Source organism: Macrosteles quadrilineatus, unplaced genomic scaffold, assembly GCF_028750875.1.
Source record: "Macrosteles quadrilineatus isolate MER2022 unplaced genomic scaffold, UCM_ALF_1.0 Scaffold_9__3_contigs__length_116548681, whole genome shotgun sequence".
Classification (NCBI taxonomy): domain Eukaryota; kingdom Metazoa; phylum Arthropoda; class Insecta; order Hemiptera; family Cicadellidae; genus Macrosteles; species Macrosteles quadrilineatus.
The window spans coordinates 114,052,008-114,077,261 of NW_026542602.1; the positions used below are offsets into that span (position 1 = coordinate 114,052,008).

At 34.1% G+C, this 25,254-nt stretch overlaps 2 protein-coding genes across 3 annotated transcripts in view; one reads left to right on the forward strand and one right to left on the reverse strand.

The window, feature by feature from the left end:
* Window positions 1-1,432: 1,432 nt before the first annotated feature.
* On the forward strand, window positions 1,433-18,523 carry LOC129002498 (ATP-dependent RNA helicase abstrakt-like). The gene is made up of 14 exons (XM_054430343.1): window positions 1,433-1,647; window positions 5,273-5,392; window positions 8,042-8,183; window positions 8,681-8,816; window positions 8,995-9,204; window positions 10,780-10,913; window positions 11,763-11,919; window positions 12,207-12,287; window positions 13,954-14,035; window positions 15,372-15,503; window positions 15,634-15,802; window positions 16,571-16,720; window positions 17,286-17,468; window positions 18,205-18,523. The coding sequence occupies exons 1-14, from the start codon at window positions 1,585-1,587 to the stop codon at window positions 18,339-18,341; spliced, it is 1,896 nt and encodes a 631-aa protein (XP_054286318.1). The 5' UTR covers window positions 1,433-1,584; the 3' UTR covers window positions 18,342-18,523.
* Window positions 18,524-21,206: 2,683 nt separating this feature from the next.
* The window catches only part of LOC129002653 (uncharacterized), a 49,732-nt gene continuing 45,684 nt past the window's right edge, over window positions 21,207-25,254 (reverse strand). For both annotated transcript variants that reach the window (XM_054430625.1, XM_054430626.1), the window contains exon 8: window positions 21,207-22,032. In XM_054430625.1, the coding sequence (XP_054286600.1) occupies window positions 22,018-22,032 (15 nt within the window). In that variant the 3' untranslated portion in view covers window positions 21,207-22,017. The remainder of the gene's footprint in view (window positions 22,033-25,254) is intronic.

The following is a 25,254-nucleotide window of genomic DNA, read 5'->3' on the forward strand; positions in this document are numbered from 1 at the left end:
TGGTTCGAGGACAACTCATTGAGTCTAAATGCCAGAAAAACTGAATTTGTAAATTTTTCTATAAGTTCAGCTGGGAAAAACAAAAACAATTTCCTTTTGAATGATGTTGAGCTCGAGGCAACTGATCAGGTTAAGTTCTTGGGATTGGTGCTCGATAGAAACCTGCGCTTTCATTCCCATATTGACACTGTGTGTAGAAGGATTTCTTCGGGAATCTTTCTTCTCCGCCAACTTTCTAAGTTTGCAAAATGTAATGTTCTAATTACAGCATATTATGGAGTGATTTTCCCGCACCTGATATACGCAGTGCCGGTGTGGGGGTGTGAGTGTGGGAAAACGTCTTTCCTTTTCCGACTCCAGAAGAGGGCAGTTAGGGCAGTCTTTGGTTTGAAAAGAAGAACATCTTGCAGGCAATACTTTATTTCATCACAAATTTTAACATTTCCCTCAATATACATTTTGGAAACTTTGATTCTCATTAAAAAAAACTTACACCAATACCAATCTTCACTTACACATTCCTATTCACTACGTAACAACTCTCATCTTAAATTACCATCTCATTCAACTACATTTTTCAAGAGACACTTTCATTACAATGGCATTAAACTTTTTAATCTCCTCCCTCCCTCCCTTCAGCTGGAGTCGGACTTGAACAGCTTTAAAAAGCAAATCAAAAAAATACTCTTGGCCAAGGGTTACTACAGTGTTCGAGATTGTGTCGCTGATGGGTTTAGTTAGTTAGTTTTTTTTGTTGTAAGAAGTAATTGATATTGTTTTATTGAAGCAACATTGTCTATTGTTTATTTTAATTTTAGTTCTATTATTTGACATGACCAATGCAAATTTTGTATCTGTTATTTTGGTTCAATAAATGAGTTATGAGTTATGAGTTATTCGCAAATGGGCCGTCCACATTTTACTACACATAACATGTTTTTGGCTGTTACACCCACGGCCACCTTTAACGCCGTAGCCTGGCAGAATTGGCAACGTTGCAACCCTTGCAAGTGGTGTTGTCCAGCGCTAGACGTCCATTCGATAAAATGGCAGACAGGTGACACCAACTGTCCAAACGCTCCTAATGGAAAAGATTAAATTGCAAGCTATGGTCACTATTACTAAAATTTTTAAAGAAACTGGAATTCAAATTTGAGATATCTTTAAATAATTAAACAGCACATTTAATTGAAAATTTCCTAACTAGCATCATGCTAGCATTTTGAAAAAGCCTGGGGAAATTATATTAATGAAATAGTGTGGCTACATGGTTAGTGAAACAAGTCAGCTTAACTAAAGCAAACTAGAATAGAAGAAGAAGAACTTTAGCGTTTGTTTACAAACAATAAACATCAATCATCATAATATTCTGTCTGTGTCTGTTTCTTTTTGGTACTCTAAAAGAAAGCACGACGTCCGATGTCTACTTAACTTACGGCCTAGGCTAAAAGTGTAAAAATAAATATTCTCTTGTGTTGGGAAGGTTGGCTGATTAATTCTGATTGAATTCAACAAACTGATAAACTTGCATTTGGTTAGGTAGAAGGCCTGCATATCCAGTAAACTTAAGTCAGCCTTTTCAAAATGAGTGAAGAAAACTCTGAACCAAAAGAGGCAATTCTCAATATACCCGAACCTCCGAAAAAGGTAGGTCAAGAATTTTAGATACACTCTCAAAGACTATAATATTTTAACCACTTTGGTAGTAGGGCCTAATTAACTTAACACGTTCGCGGCGGCATGGGAGCGATCGCTCCCATACGGAACCCTAATGCCATCCTGGTGGGTGCGATCGCTCCCAAGCTGCAATGCAGTACGAAATGATTTATTTTTAAGCCAGGATTAGAGCTAGAAACTTGAAACCTCGCACAGCACTGCTCAATAGTATACTGTATTTTGTTGTGGTGTTGGTTGGTAGTAAATTTTCCCGTAAATCCCCGTCTGGCAATCTCAAAATCCTACTTTTGTCCCGTCTTTTTCCCTCCATTTGGCAATACAATTCCAATGGGACCGGCTACGTTACAAGCAGTGCTGCTATCTGTTGGTGTTTAGCGAACTACGTTGACTCTCGTTGTAAAGCAGGACATCCTCGCACGTTATTTGCTATTTGTCAGCCCGAAATTGGAAAGCTAATCACACGCGGCAATCGGGTTTGTACGATGCTGAGGGCTGCGCCGGACCTGGGATACGCCCGCCATTTGACGTGCCGCCGCGAACGTGTTAACTGGTGCCTAGGCCTATTATTGCTGGAAAGTTAATCAAAACTCATACCTGCTAAAGATACTGGCTTGAATTGATAAATAACTCTGGGTTTCAGCACACTTTACTCTTAGAAATAGTAATTAGTGTTGCTAATGGTATTAAAACACCAAAAAAGGAGTACAGTTTCTTAACTGGGCTATGCTAATATTGATTGAAACTATCGATTTGATTAGTAAACCTCCATGCGATTTTTCACCATCAGCAAGTTTGGTTGGTTAGGTTAGGTTATGATGGTTTTTTTTTATAATGGAATACTATCTTTTTTTAATATCTTAATAAGCCTAAGTTAACTATGTTTTGTTAACTTACTTGTGTCTATGCCAGTGGAATTTGTTTAGTTAATGTAAGTATTCAAACTACTAATTCAAACACGTTAAGGGGGAGTGCAGTTCAAACCCATTAACACTAATACCGAAACCCCGGTCTGACAAGCCCACGGGAATTTTCACAAACACATTATGGCAACACTGTTTACTTGGGAGATTCCATTCCCCCAATACCTTCCCCCCTTTTCCTCCCCTACCTATTGATATATACTGTTTGTTCATTTCGCATGGGTGCCGTGACCTTGACAGGATGTCTATTCATAACATGCCCGTCTCAGACGCCCAGCGTTAGTGTATTTTAAAGCATTGTGTGTATCTAAGCGGGGTCCATTATTTTTCAAATGGGGTCTCACAGACCGGGGGTTTCGGTTAACGTCAGCCTAGGTAGGGTTTCGGTATTAGTGTTAAGATTTGTGGATGTGCCGGTCTGCCGGGAATTGAACCGGTCTCTCCCGCACCGAAGCCCGAGACGCTAACTATTAAGTTAGGCTAGCAACACACGCAATGTTCACGACTAAAAGAACCTATGAAAAGTTGACAAATTTTTAACAGAGGGAGAGCCTGCCTAAAGTATTTAGTAGATCTCTCAGGTAGAAGTTAACAGGACAGATGGATTCTTTAAGTGATGAACTAATTTGTTTTATGTTTATTTTTTATAAAAGAGCCATCCAAGCCCTTGTCTGATTATTTATTTTCATTTGTTTAGCAGCATAACAAATTTATAGACCTACCCCAATGTTAAATTGGCTGGGTTCAAGATTCAATTTCATTTTATTCAACATACCCTACATTTTTTTTTGTAGGCCTACATGAATGGCATCAAGACTACCTAACTTAATGACTAAAACTAAACATGAATTTATACTACTCAGTGTAGTAGAGCCCGGATAATTTTATATACTAAAAAGAAAACTGAATTAACACTGTGCTGAATTTCTTAGTAATCATTGAAAGAGCCAATTTGCAAACTATGGAAACATAGGAAAGTCATAGAACACCACCAAGGAGAAGAAATAGAAATAATTTTTTTTTTTAGAAATTATAATCGTTATTATAGACAATCTAATGCGGCTATGAGTAAGGCTATTTGTAGAAAACACTAAAAACAAGACCAGCTTTTGAAAAATGATAAGATATTTACAAGAAATATTGTCCACAAAGTGTCAAACTATCGAGGTTCTACTGTATCTAAGTTAGTAACCAAATAATATATAAAATATTTGGGGTTTTCCCCCTTTAACCCCATCAGTTTATATTTAATCAAGTCAGTGATATGTCTGAGAATGATTTCCAAATTGACATTGACTATGTTAAGTTATCTTGAAAGAGTCTGAACAGCATGATTATAGAATAGGCCTACCGGTATACTGGATGGTCTAGAAGGAAGTTGTTTAATGTTCTTTTTAGGAACTGTTAAAATTTTAATTTTATGTGGTAAGTTGTTGTAAAATTGTATTCCAGCATATGCAGGTAGTTTTCGATATAGACTAGTTCTGTGTTGATTAAGTACAAAATGGTTTTTATTTCTTGTGTCATAGCAGTGCACATTTTCTAATTTTAATTGGTCCTCTTCATTGTTTTTTACATACATTATTGTTTGAAAGATATAAATATTTACCACTGTAAATATTCTTAATTCTTTAAATGTATCAATGCAATGAGTATTGGAAGTTTTAATCACCTTCTTCTGTAAGACTAAAATTTTATATTACTGTAGGGGCCACGAGAGTCTGCCAGCCAATACCAAGACTGGACTAGCGCGACGTTGCAACATCACCTGTTCACTACTTTTCGACACTAATTAAAATATACTAAACAATATTTTCAAACCAGCTGGTATTATTAGATTTGGCAACATTGCACTGTCCTCATTGGCTCCTTCAAAGTCACGTGGTAAATAGGCTCATCCCTCAACTGCAGACTCTTGTGGACCGTACTGTAGTAAGGTTATTTTGTGATGTTCCTCCATATAGTAATAATCCAAATTGAATGCGAGAGTGTACATGTGCATAGTAGAGGAAAAGCAAAGTGCTCAGCTCACAATAAAAGGACATTTTACGGATTGCATGAACACCAGAGCTTATCCTACTAAAAACATGATCTACATGTTTATTCCATGTTAATTGATCATCTATTATAAATCCTAAAAATGTTGAGCTATTTTTCCTTTGCAAAATGTTATCATCGTCTATTGATAGAGAAAAGTTATTTTCATTGATTTCATTTATGTGAGTGTGAGAGTTTTCAAATTAAAAATCAAATAGTTTGTTTTACTGGCATTCAAAAGTAAATTTTTTCTTTTTAGGAATTTAATTGTGACTTTTAAAAGTTTTTTTCTGAACAGTGATTTAGTGTTAAAAAGTTTTGTTCGACAATCTGTAGAGTTGAGTCATCTGAATACAAGATGAGTTGATTATTATTGTTTATTTCGTGAAGTTTTGCACTAAGCCCACAAAAATAACAAACGTAAACAGAAGAGGACCAAGTACAGAGCCCTGAAGTACTGAGTAATTTAGCTCCTCTAATCTGGATCTACAATTTTGAATAGTACCATTCTCAACACGTCACTTCTACATATTGCTTTCTTCCCCTAATAAATGATTCTAACCATTTTAAGGGTAATCCATCAATTCCAAGTTGTATAGTTCGTTAATAAGTTTAACATGATAAACCATGTGTTTCAGCGCTATAGACGTGATGACGAATCCTCCAGTTCAGCATCAGATGATGATAATTACGTTCCATATGTGCCAGTAAAAGAAAGAAAACAACAGCAATTTATGAAGCTGGGTCGACTAACTCAGGTAAAGTAGTTTGACAAAAATGTTCTAAGGTACAAAATTTAACTTATATCCAGTGGATTTAATTTATCATTTATTAAATACCTATTCAAGAAAGTAATAGTCGACACCAATAAGTTTATTTATCATTGTTGCTAATATATTCAGCAACAGTTGAGTCTTGCAAATAGCAACCTATAAGCTTAACCAACTAGTTTTGAAAAAAAAAAAACATAAAGTTTTATCCAAACAAACATATAAACCTTTCAGTATAGGCATACCCCTACTTATAAAATACTCTGGTGTGATTGTTTCAAATTGTCTTCAAACCTAAAAAAAAAAAAAAAAAAACCAGCAGAAAAATCAAGCAACGCATCCTACAAAAATTGCAACGGTAGTTTTATGGGTGGTTTTTCATCTTTTGCTAAATTATACATTTTATCCAATTGCTCATATAGAGAATTAGCTATTAAAGTATATCTCATGGAAAGACACAGATCCAGGACTAGTTTATTTTTTGTTTTGATGGCCCAGAGGCCATAAATGCTATCCGTTTAAATTCATATGTGTGTCGGTTAGCATGAAAACTTGTGTAAAAATCATCTGATTTTGATGAAATTTGGTACAAATGTACATGCACATAATAGCCTATGTTTATTCTAACAATTTGCAAACCAGCATGACCAAATGGAAATGAGGTTTTATGGGGTAATATTTGAGTTCCTAGTTTTTTACCCCAAAACATAAAATTTTTCAATTTATTTGATTTCTAAACAATTTTGAAGATTTATTCATTTTTGTAGCCTCCAGAATCGCTGAATTATAAGTAATCAATGTTATGTACGTACGTTATTTAGTCAAGGCAATTCCTTTTTCTAGTATATTTGACTAAGCATACATTTCGGGTTGGATTACCCCATCATCAGGTCGACAGAAACATAAAAAGTCTTCTCCCCAAATTTGTTACTTTTGAAAAACTTTGAAACTTAAAATTAAGCATTCGAAAAAAACTGACATGGAGTCTATCGCCAGCAGCACAACCTAAATGCTACAAAATTTCCGTTCAAACAACACCAAGTAAAAAATACCCCCGCCGCAGCAAACCTGCAGACTTAGCGAATTTCCATCTGCCTGATTAGATTTAAACTAAATTGTCTCCTTAAAAATATCACATTTTTATTCCCTATTTAAACAGAATTAGTTTAATGAGTACTTAGGTTTGCTGCAACAGGGAGGGTAAAAGTTTTTTTTTTATGTAAAATATTAAAAGGTACTATGGTTTAGTAAGAAATTAATGTATTTTCCAAATTTGATCAAAATATGTTCATAAACAAGCAAACTACAACAGTTGACTTATTCTCCATAAGAATAACATGGGAATTTTAAAATTACAATTTTTTTGAATTTTCTCCGTAACAATTAGGCCCATAAGAACCCTTCAATATACTAAATTATTTATTTTTTTAAGCTCTACAAAATGGTTTAAAAAGAAATTGTGAAATTTTGTGTTTTTAGGGCCAAAAATGTGCAAAACCTATTTTTACCCCATAAAACCCCCCATAAACCCCCGTTCCCATAGTCCGATCATGCTGGTTCGCGAACTCATTCAGGTTTATCCTGCCTTACACCTTCAAACCAAATTTTATCAAAATCGGACAAAAATTACTCAAGTTATCGTGCGGATGGACACATATATATATATATATATATCTCTATAGAGGTCGTACGGAACGAGGTGAAGCTTGGAGGGGAATAGTGGTGTGGCGGGGGAAGTGTCGCTATGCGAGGCGACGATCGGCTCGTCTCCTACCCCCACCATGGATTTCCCCGCTTTAGACCGTTCCCGCCGAAAATCTCAGGCTTCACCTCGTTCCGCACGACCTCTATATAGATATATAAAAATTTGAACGAATGGTGTTTTTGGCCTCTGGGGACATCAAAATGAAAAAGTAAATCGGTCCCGGGCTTAGGTCTTACCATGAGACCTACGGTAATAGCTACTTCCCTATAGGGAAATTCGCTAAAAAACAAAAAAACTCAATATTTTTACATGTACAGGCCAGGCAAAATAAGGCCAATCAGTCAGGGTTTGCCTAATTTTGCGGAAAATTGAAATCTCTCAGCTGTTTACTTTTCAATCTTTTTGAACTTGGTGTTTTTTGATAGATGATTCTAAATAATAAATAATTTAGTAATTTTAGGCCTAGTAACATTTTTTAGTAGGTAAATCTTATAAAATGGAAAATGTTCCCAATTTTAAAACAAAAAAATATTTTGTAATAATTATTTTTCTGAAATATCTTACGACTCTTTGAAATTGTATACCAAATGGAATAGAGATATTTTAGATTATTAGTGTTTAAGATATACATATAAAACACAACAATCTAGCCTAAATTGTGGTTAGCCTACCTATCTCTATAGCAAGGCGTTTTTGAAAAAAACCGTTGTTCTTGATTTTTATTTTATTTTGACTCAAACCTATTCTGAAATTTGTTGTAGGCCTACTTACTTTAGGGACACCCTGTGTAGGTATACAAAATATTAATTACTGTATCTTTAAAACAAACATATGGCAATTTTAACTTGAACTTTTTTTTCAAAACTTAACATTGGCTGAGTAGTAGGTTATCCAAATTGTTTTGACAAATAAAACTTTATAAATTTTTATAGCTAAAGGAAGAATCAAGCGGGAAGGGTAAGTCTTCGAGTGAGAATGAACATGATGATGAGGAGGAAGATGGACAAGTGTGGGGTCGGAAGTCCAACATCAGTCTGCTTGACCAGCACACGGAGCTCAAGAAGATGGCTGAGGGTAAGTTTTGTGTAAATATTCAGGTGGGAATTCTCTGTTGCTGATACTAGTTCATTTCCCTCTGTTTATTGTAAATATTTTCCATTGTAATTAGTTCCATATGAAATAATAAAAAAATAATCTGACCCTTTTTAGTCGAACAAATCCCCAAGTCTTAAAATATTTGAGGTTTTTTACTGTTTGTCATGATAGTGTAGAAAATTTGATTCTCCCTTTGAACAAATATTAACCAATCTGTCTTTAGTTTTAAAACTAATTATCTAGTTTGCTTCTTGAAATTTGTTTGAAAATCCAAAGGTTGTTGCTCATTTCATGTCTTTATTTGAAAGAACAACATGGTTTCAATAATTTAACAGTGCAGCTGTGGTTAGTACAACTGGCCAACCAAGCACAGTTAAGTTATTTTATAAGCTTCGGTTGACGTGCTAGTAGGGCCTACGCTGACTACACCTTACAAGGGTTAATGTAGTTTCTAATGGATTTATCTTACATTTCAGCCAAGAAAGAAAGTGCGATGGAGAGACAATTGAAGGAGGAGGAGAAAATCTTGGAAAGTGTTGCTGAGAAGAAAGCTCTCATGGGAGTAGCTGAGTTGGCCAAGGGCATCCAATATGAGGATCCTATCCAAACCAGGTCAGTGGATATCAATATTCTATGAATGAATGCCTTGTGGTTAATCTTTAGGCTAGTATGGGATTTTTAACTGTAGTTTTATATTAATACAATCAAAGTAACTGTTATGGTGTTTTTTTTTATACCAGACCACTCCTTGAAAAATCTGATTATGTCTATGTCGTACCTTGTGTGTTAGTTGGAGACCCCCTCGCTGTGTACTTAACCTTCCGCCGCACAGACACGACCGAGTGCGCCACAAGCTGCGTATCCTGGTGGAGGGGGAAGATGTACCTCCGCCTTGCCGCTCCTTCAAGGAGATGAAGTTCCCACGTGGCATCATTGCAGGACTGGAGGCTAGAGGCATCACTAAACCAACACCCATCCAAGTCCAGGGCATCCCAACAGTGTGAGTGTGTGAGTTAGTTGGGTCATTATGTAATATTATAATTAATTAGTGTAAAAAAACTAGGGTAGATTTTAGCCAATTAGATTAAAGCAACCATCTGTAAGTCCTAATGCTTAACTATCTTAGGTAATATTTGAAAAAACTCCACTTATATGAGTCATGGCTTCCACTGTCATTAAAAATAACATTACAAACATTTGAAGGAGGTGTTCTGGGTACCGTGAGCGTCACAGAAAGAAACTTAGCTAAGTGCGGACATTTTGGGCTTGTTACATACATCCATCATCAGAGCAGTCAGCAAAGTGGTGTAACCGTAGAGCTAAATAAATAAATGAATGAATAGTTATCAGGCTGAGGACTGAGTAATGAGTAATATATATAACAATTAACTGTTCCGGTGAACTGCTCTGATGACGCTTCTCTTTAACAAGCCCGAAACGTTAGCACCTTATTAAGTTTCATTCTGTGTCGTGGTCGAATGGTCGTAACCAGAACACCCAATCTGTGTCCATGTACAAGATCTATGTATAGATATGGATAGTCACGCATCAAAAATAGTCTTATATATGGATACAGGTAGTCTTGTGTTCAGGGTGAACAAAAATCAAGACCCCCCTAATATTTTTATTAGTAAATATACAGAGATATCCTTTTGGTGGTCGTGCAATCTTAGCAGTAGTAGCAGTCTTGTATATGGACACTGATAGTCTTGTATGTGGACACAGATAGTCCTGTACATGAACACAGACACTCAGTGGCGGTTCTTGGACTATGTCAAGGGGGGAGCTAACGGGGGTGTCCCAAAACAGGAGGGGGTTTAGGGGTCCTCCCCGGAAAATTTGCTATTTTTGAAGCCGTTTGGTGACTTCTTAAAGCCATTTTAAACTTCTATAACTGTGTCTAAAAACCTGATGTTGCATTTAAATTTTGAAATGTATGTTTTAATTAATATTTAAAGGCCTTTTTTGGCCCCAAGGGGGGTGATTTAGCCTCTCCTTGGAACCGTCCCCGGCAGACAGTCTTGTCTATGGACACAGATAGTCTTGTTTATGGACGCAGATTGTCTTGTATATGGACACAGATAGTCTGTGACATTGCCTACCAATATTTGTTATTTACGTCGACATATATTGTCACATTACCTAGCCATATGAATTTTTGATGTCAACAAACACTGTGAAATTGCCTAGCCATATGGGTTATTTTAAAACCAGTCCTTGGGGGGAAAAAGAAAAAGAAACTTATCTAGATCTGATTTTTTCAAGATCCGGATCCAGTACCGACATTTTCTTGTATCCGCCTATCACTAATTGAAATAGATTTAAGTAAAAATCAAATCAGGCAAATGGAAACTCACTTAGTCTGCAGGTTTGTTATAACCACCTCAAGTTGCATGTTCCCCGCCAGAACTGAAATATTCTGCCACTTTATACAACCCCACTATATATTTGTGTCTAAATAAATACACCCAATTGTAATTGGGATTTAATGTTTACCAAATCAGGATTCATTGGTTGAGTGTACAGTTTTGTGAAAATGTCATCTTCCTACCTTGCATTCTTCTTGTCTGTTTAGGTTATCTGGGAGAGATTTGATTGGGATTGCTTTCACAGGAAGTGGCAAGACCCTAGTATTTGTTTTGCCATTGCTCATGTTCTGCATAGAACAAGAAGTCCGACTACCATTCATAGCCAATGAAGGACCATACGGTGAGTATAGTAATCAAAGGAGTCTTTTGTCCTACAACCATTTTTTCATTTATTATCCTTACTGAAAAAGGTAGTAGCTAATATCTTTATTATTTTATCCAAAATCCGACATAATGATTAAGTAGGTTGGCCTACAGTTTTATTCTTTATATTCTAACACTCTCAGGACCAGGAGGAAGTATCGGATAGCTTAATACGGCAGGTTATCAAAATAGTACATAAATCAAACTAGGCCTACTCTAAGCTTAGATAAGCCAATGCACTTATTAGGGGATCAATTGACGTTTTTGCCTTGTTCTGTATAAAAATTCTATGTTTATTGATTGAAAAATATAATAGTTTAACTAAATAAACATTTTGTTCATTAACTCTTAGGCCTACTTAAAACTGTATAAAATAATTTTATGTATAGTTAAGTACCAAATTAAATTAATTATAACAACATTATGTAAATTAAGGCTACTTTGCACTCAAGTTTATCATTCAAATAATTCCGCAAAGTACAGTAATATGTTTTCTCTATGCACCAGTCAATGGTGCTGAACTAGGCTGGAATCCAAGACTGGTAAAATGGGAGATTCCTGTTACAACACATACAAAATTCTAGTTATATCCTGAGATTTCAGTGTCAGTTTACTGAGTGTGTTACTTTATCCAGTTCCAACTGTAATTAGCAACAATAATGAACTATAAGCACAATCAATTAAAAACTAGGTCATATTATAACAGGCGACTGACATGGGTGCCCTCAAAGATTGGTAATAGAATGAATAATGTTTTTCAACACAAAAAAAATTTAATTGATTGTTTAATATTATCCTGTTGACACAGAAAGTATGTTGTTGCTAGGGCTGATAATTTGTCCCTCCCGAGAGCTGGCCAAGCAGACGTACGACATAGTGAACCACTACAGTGAGAGTCTGCGGCAACATGGGATGCCACAGCTCAGGGCCTGTCTGGCTATTGGTGGAGTGCCTGTGTCCGAGTCCTTAGAGATCATCAACAGGTACTTGGAACATTTTCTTTGATCATACCTAAAAGCAAACTATTTGTAGTCAGTACTGGACCGATATACACGTGGGTTGTACTAAAAGAAAGGTTATCGGTCCAATATGTGCAGGTTTTATTTGTATTTGGATAATATTTAAATGTTAATTTGGTCAAAAATGTAAATTAAACTTTTCTTATGGAAATTTAACATGGGGCTAATTCTATATATGTGATTCAAAAAGTGCGAACCCTTAAAAAAAAACACTTCAGTCAAACGGCATTGGTAATATTTTATTGTTACAGAGGAGTGCATGTGATGGTGGCCACTCCAGGCAGACTGATGGATATGTTGGATAAGAAAATGGTCAGATTAGACGTCTGCAGGTATGTGTCGTTTTGTTCTTTAAATAGTTTTAAGATCAAGGGGAAAATATATTAAATAAAAAACTAGCTATGTTGGAAGAGAAAGAATTACTTGAATAAAAACTTCTTTGTATCAACAAAAAAGAATCAGCATTATGCTACTGAAAGAATTTTTACTTGTTAAAATGCAAGAATAACTTTGAATTAGTACGTTTTTAACATATGTTTTGAGACAATAAGCATTTATTATTTTAAAATAATTTAAAGATGAAGATACTTAGTACAGTCCTTCTTTATTGGTCTTCAAGAGATACTGCAGCTGGTTTCACTATTACCTTGGATTTCATAATCAAGCTGTTAGTATGGCCATGGTGTGTCATGTGGCTAAGTAGTTAGTACTAAACAAACTGAAAACAGTTTAACTAACTGAACAGTTTTGCTACGGTTTAAAACAATCTCAACTTAAAAAATAGTCTAATATGACTATACGTGGGTAATTTTTTAAGTATGGGGTCTTTGCTTATATAGCTTCGTAGTTTCCGTGTACACTGCAACGAGGCAGCTCGCCACTTACTAGTATCATTGGTGAACCGAATGGGGGTACAGTTTCTTAACTGGGCTATGCTAATATTGATTGAAACTATCGATTCGATTAGTAAACCTTCATGCGATTTTTTTCACCATCAGCAAGTTTGGTTGGTTAGGTTAGGTTATGATAGTTTAATTTGATAATAAATAAATATATTTAAAAATATCGATTATTGATCAATATTTTCAATTCGATAGTTTCAATCGATATTCGCATAGCCCAGTTAAGAAACTGTACCCCAGAATGGCACCATTTGCTGCTCTGTAACTGACACGTATGCTTCGCTGTGTTTAAAAAATTGTTAAAGATATTGAGTCTCCTTTCACACTCGATATAAGGTTAGCGGTATGTATTTGACCACAATAAAAATATCTGATGCCAACATTCATCCCCAGATAACTGCAGGTTATATGGCTCTAATCACAGAAAACACTACTATAACCCAGAATGCCAACCGCATGGTAAAAAGCGTTAAGTACTTGGAGAGAGCTTATAGCAACGCTGGTGGCGCTGCCTACGAATTGACAGGCAAAGCTCTCTCCAAGTACTTTACACTTTTTACCATGCAGTTGGCATTCTGGGTTTATAGTAGTATGTTTTCTGTGCTCTAATGCAGTGAATGAGCGAGTGTGGAAAAGGGTTAGGGAGTATAAAAATAGCCGTGAACACCTTTATCTTTTGTGGTCTCATGTGAGAAGACTGTGTACCCACCAAAAACACAATTCCTTCTGAAAGGACATTTTCACAGCCATTTTTATACTCTAAACCATTTCTGCACTTTACACTCTATCATTGCATTAAGGCCATAAACAGTGTCCTTATCTCGCATGCGGCACGAGATACAATAATTAAAAAATTTGTCTAGGCACACAGCAAAGTGTCAGCTACAGAGCTGCAAATGGCGCTGTTCTGTTCATAAACGGTGCTATTAAGTGGTTAAGAGCCTAGTTGCACGAACTAAGAAGCTATATGTACAAAGAGCTCTTGCTTAAAAAACGACCCTCGTAGAATGAATTATTTTAAATGTACACATTATTGTTTGAACTTTGAAGCATCTCAGCTTAGTATGCACATTAAAAGTCCTAATATTTTCCTTAGATATCTCTGTATGGATGAAGCTGACAGAATGATTGACATGGGTTTTGAGGAAGACGTGCGAACTATTTTCTCATTTTTCAAGGTAGGACCTTATTATATATTTTTGTTATTTTTAGATTATTACATTCAATAGTTGCTTATTGTCGGGACCACATAAGTTTGCAGTTGAGGGAGGAGCCTATTTGCCATATGGTTTTGAATGAACCAATGAGAACGGTGCGGTGTTGCCAAATCTAATAATACCAGCTGATTTGAAAATATTGCTTTTATATTTTAATTAGTGTTGTCAATGGGTGATGTGGCAACGTCGCGCTAGCCTTGTCTTGTGATTGGCTGCCACCAACTGCAAACTTACGTGGTCCCGACAATAGTTATGATTGGGGCAGAATTCTTGCTGCCTTTGGTGACTAATTTGTTAGATTTTAACAAATCTAATTATTTCTTTATTTTAAGTTCTTGGTTGCACAAGGGCATTCTAGACGGTATAAAATGTACACAAGCATAAACTATTTTTCTGGATAGCCCTTATATCTCAGCAATATTTCATATTAAACTCTGCATGCACTCACCTACTGCAAAACTTAACCCATCCAGGACGGGTGACGGATATATTCGCCTAAGTTTTTGGCGATAAAGGTGGCGGATATATCCGCTAATGGATTTTGATGTTCCGGACGGGAAGCGGATATAACTGCCTTCTTATCAGACAGACTGGCAGGTGCTTGAGCAGTAACTAGATGTTTCGCCGTACCAAGGCTCCACTTTCCTGCTCTCTCCATGGTTGCGCTCTCTCCCACACTCCCCCCTCTCAATCGCGCCTTCCCCTCTCCCGCGTCTCCCCCTCTCCCGCGCACCACTCACCTCTCCTACGCTCCCCCCTCATCGTTTTGCACTCAACACTACGTTGTCTTTATTCATTGTTTACATATTGTTCTTTATTTATTACCTAACGTTGTCATGGTCATATCTTCAAAGACGGGTGGCGGATATATCCGGTGCTTTTCTACTCATCCGCGGACGGGAGTAAAAAGTTATTTAGACAGTATGAAGTGTTCCATTGTGTTTATTTTATGTATACTTGTAAAACAAAACACAAATGACAAAAATTAATTATTTTTTTTCCTAAAAATTTTTCCCGTTCTATGCCACGATTTTGCCCGTCCGGGAAGGGTTAAGAGCTAAATTGTAAAGCTAAGTAGGAAAAGTTCACTACTTTTTGCCACTCTAAATAAGATGGTAATTTTAATTGAAGTTCTGTATGAATGATGAAAATGTAATACAGTATTTCATACTGCGACATTGTATTTGTGTAGAAATAACATAAAATAGATAACATGGAATGATGCTTATGTTTATACATGCAAGTTTGATGTACTCCTATAAAATTGATGTATTTAATTTATTTCTTTTGTTGTTAGGGACAAAGACAAACTCTTCTGTTTTCTGCCACTATGCCAAAGAAGATTCAGAACTTTGCTCGCTCTGCCTTGGTGAAACCTGTCACAATAAATGTAGGAAGGGCGGGAGCTGCTTCCATGAACGTCATTCAGGTATATCTTATTTAAACAGATAACTTTTAAATGGTCGTGAATAATGAAATACAGCTGAATTGCTTATGCTATGTGTTATATTGCCTTTAATTGCGTGACCTGATGTATAGGTGTTTTTAACTATTTGCAGGAAGTGGAGTATGTGAAACAGGAGGCCAAGATAGTTTACTTGCTAGAGTGTCTACAGAAGACAAAGCCGCCTGTACTCATATTTGCTGAGAAGAAACAAGACGTTGATGCCATACATGAGTATCTTCTGTTGAAAGGGGTGGAGGCAGTGGCGATTCATGGAGGGAAAGGTTGGATCATTTTAAGATTCTATTTTGAAAACTTTAAAACAAATTGTAAAAAAGTATTTTGACTAAAAAGTTTACTTTTATCAAATAAAAGCAATATGATATTTAATACTGGTAGTAAAAATTTAGCAATGGATTGTAATCTTTATTTTTCTTGATGTATGATTCTATGATACATATTTTAATAATTCAAATTTGAATCAGTTAGAACTGTTTTAAAATTTAACTGTCCATAACTCATAACATGCTTGGACCCCATTGGGATGATTTTTAAAATTCTTATTAAGTTGATTTAATAAAAAAAATGTGTACAGTACTACCACTTATCTTGACCAAACCATGTGTCAAGCAGTGAAGATTAGAAATTGTTATTCTATAGTATGCACTGCAAATAAAACTGCACCAGGTTAAGTGTAAGAAAGGGCCATGTGGCCCTAACTTTGCCTGAACAAATAAAGGATTTTTCATTTCATTTTATTTCACCAAAGCCATTTTAATTTAGTCTTGTCCGCAGATTGTTGACTTTATCTTGTACTTGTAGATAGTCGTTTGGATTTTAAATGTTTACTCAACTATACAGAACTTTTTCCTTTTCTCAGGATAGAAATTTCATAAAAATATTTTTCTCCAAGTTCACAGCATTTATCTATTAACTATGTTAGTAAATTAGTTTTAAAGCCTTACACCATTGGATACACACACATGAAGAGTGTGTTTTTGTGATACTTTTTGCCATTCTAAAGTCACATCTATAATATTTAATATTTACAGATCAAGAAGAGCGGTCGCGTAGTGTAGAAGCATTCCGTGCAGGCCGCAAAGACGTCTTGGTGGCTACTGATGTCGCTTCTAAAGGTCTCGACTTCGCTGATGTCCAACATGTCATCAACTATGATATGCCTGATGATGTGGAAAACTATGGTAAGGATATGCCCACATTGTATGTCAGTTATTCTTTTAAGTTTAAATTGGTCACACAAAGTGCCTTTTGTTATTGTCACTGTGAGATTTGATTCACTAATCTTATGTCTTTAGTAGAGCAAATATCACTTCACTTAAAGCTTTTACTTTTATTTTATCATAACATTGCTTTTAACGTAATTACATTAAAATAAAACTAGATATAACAATCATGATTAACAAATTACATTTTAACTTTTTCTAATGCCCATAAGATTTGTATTTCCATCCATCATTTAGACTCCAAGTTAATGTTTTTACAATTTAACAGTTCCGGTGATGCTTACAATCAACAATTATTTAGCAAATCATTGTGTAACTTTTAACTTTTGAATATTAACTTTGTGTAATGCTGACTCATCCGTCACTTATTAGTACTTACTATCATTACTTGTCTTGGATAGGTCTGTCTGAGTAGATATCCTAAAAATCAGATTAAAAGTTTTAAAGAAAATTTGTAACCCTTAATGGCCCAATTAATTGTCCCTTTTTATGTTAAATACTATATAGATATTTATGATTCCAGTGCATCGTATTGGTCGTACTGGAAGGTCTGGACGTACTGGTATTGCCACAACTTTCATCAACAAAGCCAATGATGAGTCTGTTCTCTTAGATCTAAAACATCTTCTCATCGAGGCCAAACAAAAAGTACCTCAGTTCTTGGCTGAATTACAAAGCGAGAATGAAAAATACCTTGAACTTGGAGGTGAGTACTTTGTCATTTCCGTTTATTTTTATTGGATACCCCTCAAGACCCAAGTACCGCTAAGGGAATGTCAGCACATGTTAGTGATGTGATACACTTAATCCTGAAGTCATAATAGTATTACCTTTGACTATCCCAATAGTCGAATAGTATTACATTCAAATTTATATGATTAGAACACCAAGGAACCAGTAAAAAGATTTAACCATCAAAAATTATAATTAAGCCTACTGTAGAAGTTTGGTGACATATTAGACTAAAGAATTTGTTGAATTAGATACTTATTGCGTTTGAAAATTGAGTTCAACTTTTTGATAGCGCAAGTGTAATGGAAACTATTATCCAGTTCATTCAGGGGTTTATTATATCTCGGCAGTTTTTTTAGCAAAGTAAACTTTTCTAGGTTTCAAATCAAATCAAATAATCTTTATTCATTTTTTTGTATTTACATGAATACATTGAATAGAGTCACATTTCTTATAACTAATGTCCTTAATTAAAATATGATGGTTACAAATAAAACTGTTTTATGTTGTTGTATGACAATGACACTAATAATTCTTTTTTTAATTTTATATTCCTTGAATAAAAAAAATAGTTTACCTTTAATGGTAGTTTTGGGAACTGAAAATGTTTTCTAGTTAAGCTTGAATTAAGCATGTTCAACTGTATCAAGGAAGGAAGTCTTACTTGTAGTGTTTCTCTTGTTAAGTTTAAAATGCTCTTGACGTTGCAGATGAACGAGGCTGCAGCTACTGCGGTGGTCTGGGACACAGGATCACAGATTGTCCAAAACTGGAGGCTATCCAGAACAAGCAAGCATCCAACATTGGCCGCAGAGATTACCTCGCCAGCAATGCTGCTGACTACTAACGTGTTACACTTACAACAAGAACTGTCCTTGCAATCATATGTTTCAACATGGATTACCCTATGTGTATTTTTACTTGTAGGACAAATTTCCTCACACGTTAGTTTTCCTAACATGTGGACTCCTTACTATTATTACACTGTCTAGTAAAAAAATAGTTATGCATTAGGCCTATACTAGGACAATAGCATGTATATATGTATTATATTATATTTTTTATGTAAGTAAAAACAATTTGTGAATAGAATTGTTTTCTTAAATCCTTGGGGTCAAATTCACAGTTGTTTCATATAGAAACATTTTAACTGTTTCTGTTTAGTTCTGTAGTTTGAAAGAAACTAGATCCTCAAGGTGTGTATTTTTAGATTTTATAAACCTTATTGTATGGTTCACACTTTTTTGAAACATTTTAATAATCCTCATAGTAAACTAATGGTTTTAATTTTAAGCTCAAACCACTTACAGCTTTCTCTTAGAGTACAATGTTTTACTATTATATGTACCAGCGCTACTATTTAACTAAATGATAATTGTAAATACGAACAAGCCCCTATGCTAATAAGCAAAAAGCACAAAGTATAAAAAATGTAAACCCATTTCAAGCCAGGTACTCTTCTGGTAAGAGAGAAAGCTAACCAAAGCTACAAGGTGGCCCTTAAGCTTGGCTATGGCAATGCAACTTTTAAATCCATAAAACATAATATGGCGATAACACATCATGCTTTGTACGGTTAAAAAGGGATACTAAATTACAGTCAATTTGATCAAAGGGTAAATTATAAACAGGCTACATTTATTTTTTAGTCTTTTTATAAACTGCTGTTTAGTTGATACATTATATAATTATATTGCTAGAAGGGATAAATGAAATAAACAAATTGTGAAATAATATACTTTACTAACCAAAACAGTAAATATAATGTGCATCTCTAATATGAATATTGTATGTACATACCACATTTGGTCCAAAAATTTCATCAAACGGTACCAGTCTGATTATTCAGGCTGTATTGCTCAAATCAGTGCGTAACTAGGCCTTAACAAATCATCCTTCTAAAATATAATACTTTAGAGAACTATTTTACAAATGATCTTTGATTAATATGTACATATCTATAGATACAAAGTGGTAAAATAATTGTTATCATTTCAGTTTAAATAACTATCCATTAACTCTTGCGGACTGTACAAAAATATTCGTGTAGCTTACTATAAAAAAGTAACTGATGTAAAAGTTTGATTGAAAATGTTATGGGTTAACTACCACAAAGATCTTTAACTTTTCTCTTCAAAAAAAAAAAAAAAAAAAATGTATAACTATACAATTTTGTGTTGCATACAAAGATTCACTGACAACGTTACAGCAACAGAATTGTTAGTAGTGCTGTCTGTAAAAACCAGCAAAAGGCAATTTTTTGTAGTGAAAAATTAACATTTTTCAAACCAAACATGGTGCTAAATGGAGACCTACAAAAATTGGCAACATCAACAAATGTTACAACAACAAAGGTGTAAAACTACCAGCTGACACAATTGTGATTAGAGTGTGTCAATAAAGCCAACTTACATAAAGAAAGATTGAAAATAAAATAATCGATTGAAAATAAAATAATCAATTTAAAAAAATGTTCAGGTTATCACAAAAAAAGCAACGAAATAGTCATAATTTTTAATTGATAGAATTTCATCAAATAAAATGTGGTCTACACAAATTAAAAAATAAAGTAATGCCAAAAATCTTAATTATTCTTAAAAAATAAAGTGTTCCAAAAATTATTTAATCCTAACAACGAAGACAAATCACAACTAGTTGTCTTATAGAAAGGATGGTGAAATAAACAAGAATATATAAGTATCTTAAATATATTACTCTAGAACAAGATAGTGTCTTTACATCAAAAATCTAATAATTGTAAACTCCAAATGATTCGCTAAAAATAATTTACAATACATATAAAGCTTAACAACATAAAAATGATTGCACAATCGTTGGATTCACACAAAAACTGACCAAAAATTAATTTTGTAGGTAAAAAAATAACTAAAGAAAACAATTTAAAACAGAAAGGTGTATGCAATTTTTTAAATTTTCCAGGTACAGGAATCAATGTATGAAATCTGAATGAAGAAATACTGAATACTAGTATAAACAATCATACATAACATTTTTAACTTTTTCAAATCTGTTGATATTGATAGAATAAGGACTTTCTAGGCAAATTCCTTAAGATTTTGTTAAGTTCCTTAATTTCACCTAATGTTAATGAAAACATTTCTGTAAAAATTATTGTATCGCCTAGCTATGTTTTATTATTGGTATTTGTAATTGAAGTTATTATAATAAACGTGTTTTATTAAAATTGCCTAAACATAACAAAACGCCATTGTGATGAATAGCAAACAAAACTTCTGAAAAAAAACTCTTTGGTATTCTCCTTTTATGTTTTATCTAATTTGCTTTAAAAATCTGGCTGTTTAGAAAAAATGCAGCTGTACTATTTTAATTCAATTTCCCAGGATAATATGTTCATTTGTCCCACGTTAGATGGGTCATTTCAGTTAAGTTACTCAGTAACATTCGTCGGTAGAAATAGTTAAAAATATCCTCGCCAAGAATCCTTAGCTAGCTACTTCCAAGTCAGATTATTTGATGATAAATAAATCACAGAACCGATGCCTTACAAAAATATGTTTCTTTTGCCTACAACAGAATGATGCATAGGTTTATCCAATGAAATAGATTTGTTTAAAAAGAATAAACCTTTTTCTAACATTATAAATTTTAAGTGACAAACCTAAACTCATCAAACTAAATAGACTCAATTTTAATCCCGCCTTGAAACCCCCCCCCCCCCCGATACATCATTTACAAAATTAGAAATACAGTATATATTTTGTAAAATATGGAAACCTTGAATTGAACATATTTGTAAGTAAAAAGTAATACTTGAAATGTTAGCAGCAGTATCAAGCTAAAACCTGTATAGAACGGCTTCCCATTTTCAACATCAAACGTCAAGATGTAACAACCAATAAAATGTCAACATGAAAAGTTATAACATTGATATATCTATAGCATAACAATTTTATAACAGCATTTAAGCTACCATTGCCACTGCAAGATTCAAAATAACAAATGTTAAGATAAAGGCAGTTAGGTGTATGTAGTATTTAAAGTTAAAGTTGAATACATTGCAAATTCATCAGACTCAATAACTTAATAGGTAGGCCTACCTTTCTTGTCAAATTTATTATAACATAGAATTGTAATTAAATTTATGTGTATTAGAGATAAGAATAGCCTATATCAAGTGATTGTTAGTTTGGGCTAGGAAGCTAAAACTCCCTAATTAATGAATAAAATTTTGTTTTCTTGAAATTAGTGGAAAAGCCTATACAGGATTTGAATCATAAGCCTAAAACAAAACTCCTTACAAAATTACTCATTACGATTACATTATTAATGCGATCACCCTAATGTTTTTTAGAAACATTTTAAACAGCTAGTATCCAAAATGATTAACTTAGTAGTGTTGATCTTCTAAACAATAACCAATAAAATTTTATAAAAACAAAACACTTACTACTTATGATTATAAAAATACCTCACTAGTTAGAGAATAAAACACTTAAAATGCACTTAAGTTTATGTACAGCTTTCAATTCAGTCTCCTCTGGTTACTTTGGTCCATCCTGGAACATAAAATCTCACTGTAAACTGAATCTCCAAAATGCAGTTAATATCCATGATAAAATTACATTAAAGGCTCAGAATTGTTCAAACCAAGGTTATTGCTTACTGAATAAGCTCATAACCCACTTAACATTATTTAATTTACCAAAATATTATTGGTTGTGATTTTGGACCAACTTTTTTGTACATTTTATACAGTACCTCATAATGTTGGTCAAATGAACAAACGAGGGATTGTCAAGGTCACCTGAGTTGTGAACCTATAAATAGTTGTAGTAAAAACTGTGCAATAATATACTTTAATCGCGTGTTATTTGTCTTTGGCTATAATTATTTTTTTAACTATTCTACCTAACAAAAAGTTGCCATTAGATGGCTTAGATAGGGTTTGAACCATTGACAATTAGATAGTGTCAATGCATAGTTGTGTGACCCAGTCACAGAATGTGCTAGTGTCTTAAATTCTATTGTCTACCTTAACACTAATACCGAAACCCCACCTAGGCTGACATTAACCGAAACCCCCGGTCTGTGAGACCCAATTTGAAAAATAATGGACCCCGCTTAGAAACACACAAACCGAAACCCTCGGTCTGTGAGATCACGCTTTAAAATACACTAATGCTGGGCTTCTGAGACGGACATGTTATGAACAGACGACCTGTCAAGGTCACGGCACCCATGCAAAATGAACAAATGATATATCAATAGGTAGGGGAGGAAAAGGGGGGAAGGTATTGGGGGAATGGAATCCACCAAGTAAACAGTGTTGCCAACATGCATTTTGAAAATTCCCATGGGCCTGCCAGACCGGGGTTTCGGTATTAGTGTTAATTGTTGTGGCTTACCAAGTTGATGGGTCATAACAGTTGCTATAAGAATAAGAAATATTTATCTCCATTGATCTTTATAAAAGAAATAGGACACGTCATTGTTATACATAGTTACAAGGTGATTCAGTGTTTACAGTACAAAATATCTAAATTTAAATAGCCACTTACATGAAAATAAAAGCTTTATTTCAACTTACCATACTCTTTAAAAATCTAATGTTTATTTCACAACTTAAAAAATCATCAATTTTGTAAAAGGAATTTTTAACAATCCAGTCATACAGTTTATTTTTAAAAATACTGTAAGAAACTAATTTTGCTTCTTCAGGCAGCTTATTAAAAACATTATACAATTTAATTTATGTGAATGTTTGGTTTTTGCCAATCTGTGCTGCAATATATCTATTTTATCCCTACCTCTTGTATAGTGATTATTTACGTCTTTTCGGAAAGAGAATTGATCTAAGCTTGACTTTGTATATATTAGAATTTGGAATATATAAAGATTTACTATGGTTGGTATCCTGAAATTAATGAAAAGAGGTTTACAATGTGTATCTGAGCATTCTCCAGCAATGCTTCGAACCGCCTTTTTCTGGAGTAAAAGGATGTCATTAATATGTGGAGAGTGGCCCCACAAAATAAGACCATATAGTATGTGCGATTGAAAGAGTCCAAAATACGCCAATCTTAAATATTCTTGACTAACAAAATCCTTAAGTTTCCACAGCAAGCACCTCACTCTTGAAATTTTGTTACAAACAGATTTTATGTGTGATGACCAATTTAATTTTGAATCCAAATTAAATCCTAAAAGTTTAACTGATTAAAATTTTACCTCTGTTTTAAGACTGATTGTTATATATTGTGATTTGTCAGAATTACAAGATAGTCTGTTTGCAGAAAACCAATCATATGCTCTATGTTCAGCCTCTTGACTAATTAAGCGCAGGGTTGTTAAATTAGAGTGGTTAGCGAGTAAAGTTGTATCATCCGCATATATAACAGATTGTGTATTTATATTTATAGGAAGATCATTAATGTAGACATTAAAGAAAACATGGCCCTAGTACAGAGCCCTGAGGAACACCGGTTTCAACTTTTTCAGTTTTAGAACATTTATTTTTAATTGATACCAATTGAAGTCTATTACATAAATACGAAGAAATTAGAAGCATGGCATCATTAGTGATGCCATAAAAACGTAGTTTGTTAGTTAGGATATCAAAAGGAACCGTGTCAAAAGCTTTACTTAAATCACATAAAACTAATGACACAGATTCCTTCTTTTCTAAAGTTTCAAGAGAATGGTCAACCAAAGTGAGAATTGCTGAGGTTGTGGATTTACCTCGACGAAAGCCGAATTGGGAGTTTGACAATAGGTTATTTGTTTCAAAGTAATTATTTAATTGATTATACATTACTGCTTCAAATATTTTGGAAAAAATTGGAACGAGTGAAATAGGCCGATAATTTGGAACCATTTTTTTATCACCTTTTTTGAATATTGGGATTACTTTCGATATTTTGAGGGATGGAGAAAAATATCCCTCCCTCATACAGGTATTCAATATAAAAGCAAGAGGGTAGCTAATAAAACCTATAGTCTTTTTCAAAATATTAATAGAAATCCTATAATAATCCATTGATTTAGAATTTGTTAATTTAGCAACAACTTTAATTATATCCGATGAAGAGACCTCTGACCAAGAAAATGTTGTATTTGTTGAGTTGTTTCCTAAAAAATCTTCTGCTTTGTAAGGGCTTTGTGGTATTACTTTACTTAATTCTTTTATTGAATCTAAAAAATATGAATTCATTTCATCTGGGCCAAGTATGGCATCTTGACTATGAGTTGGTGAATGCTCATCTTTAATTACCGCCCAGGCAGCACGACATGGGTTGGAAGCATTACTGATGAAGTGCTCAACTGCGTTCTTTTTGGCAAGAGTCATTTTATTTCTATAGAATCGTTTATGGTTCATATAAACATTATAAACTGCCTGAGTTAGCTCAGAACCTGTAGATCTTAAGTTTTTATGGACAGTAAAGTACTTGAGCATATCATTCTTAATTATTCTAAGCTCAGGAGTATACCATTTTATAAGCTTATTATTTTTATTATTTTTAGGTTGCCTGTCCGTTACTTTGACCAATGGGGAACAATTGTGCCATAAATTCACATATCTTTTTTAAACTATCAAACAAATGTTCAACAGTAATTTTGTTATGTTTATAATCATCAATCATTTCCCACCCTTCCTCTCTTAAGTAAGAAATAAATAAGTTTAAATTTTTGTCATTTTGCTTCCTGATAAACACACTGGAGGCTTTGTAATCAAGGCTATTTTTACTTGTATTTGATGTAGTAACCATTTCAAATAAGAG

What these genes read in the sequence shown, in the direction of transcription:
- LOC129002498 (XM_054430343.1), top strand. Translation starts at nt 1,585, where the DNA reads ATGAGTGAAGAAAACTCTGAACCAAAAGAGGCAATTCTCAATATACCC. An exon ending in GTCCAGGGCATCCCAACAGT is followed by an intron (nt 9,205 to 10,779) that starts GTGAGTGTGTGA and finishes TTGTCTGTTTAG; the next exon opens with GTTATCTGGGAGAGATTTGA. An exon ending in CTTCCATGAACGTCATTCAG is followed by an intron (nt 15,504 to 15,633) that starts GTATATCTTATT and finishes AACTATTTGCAG; the next exon opens with GAAGTGGAGTATGTGAAACA.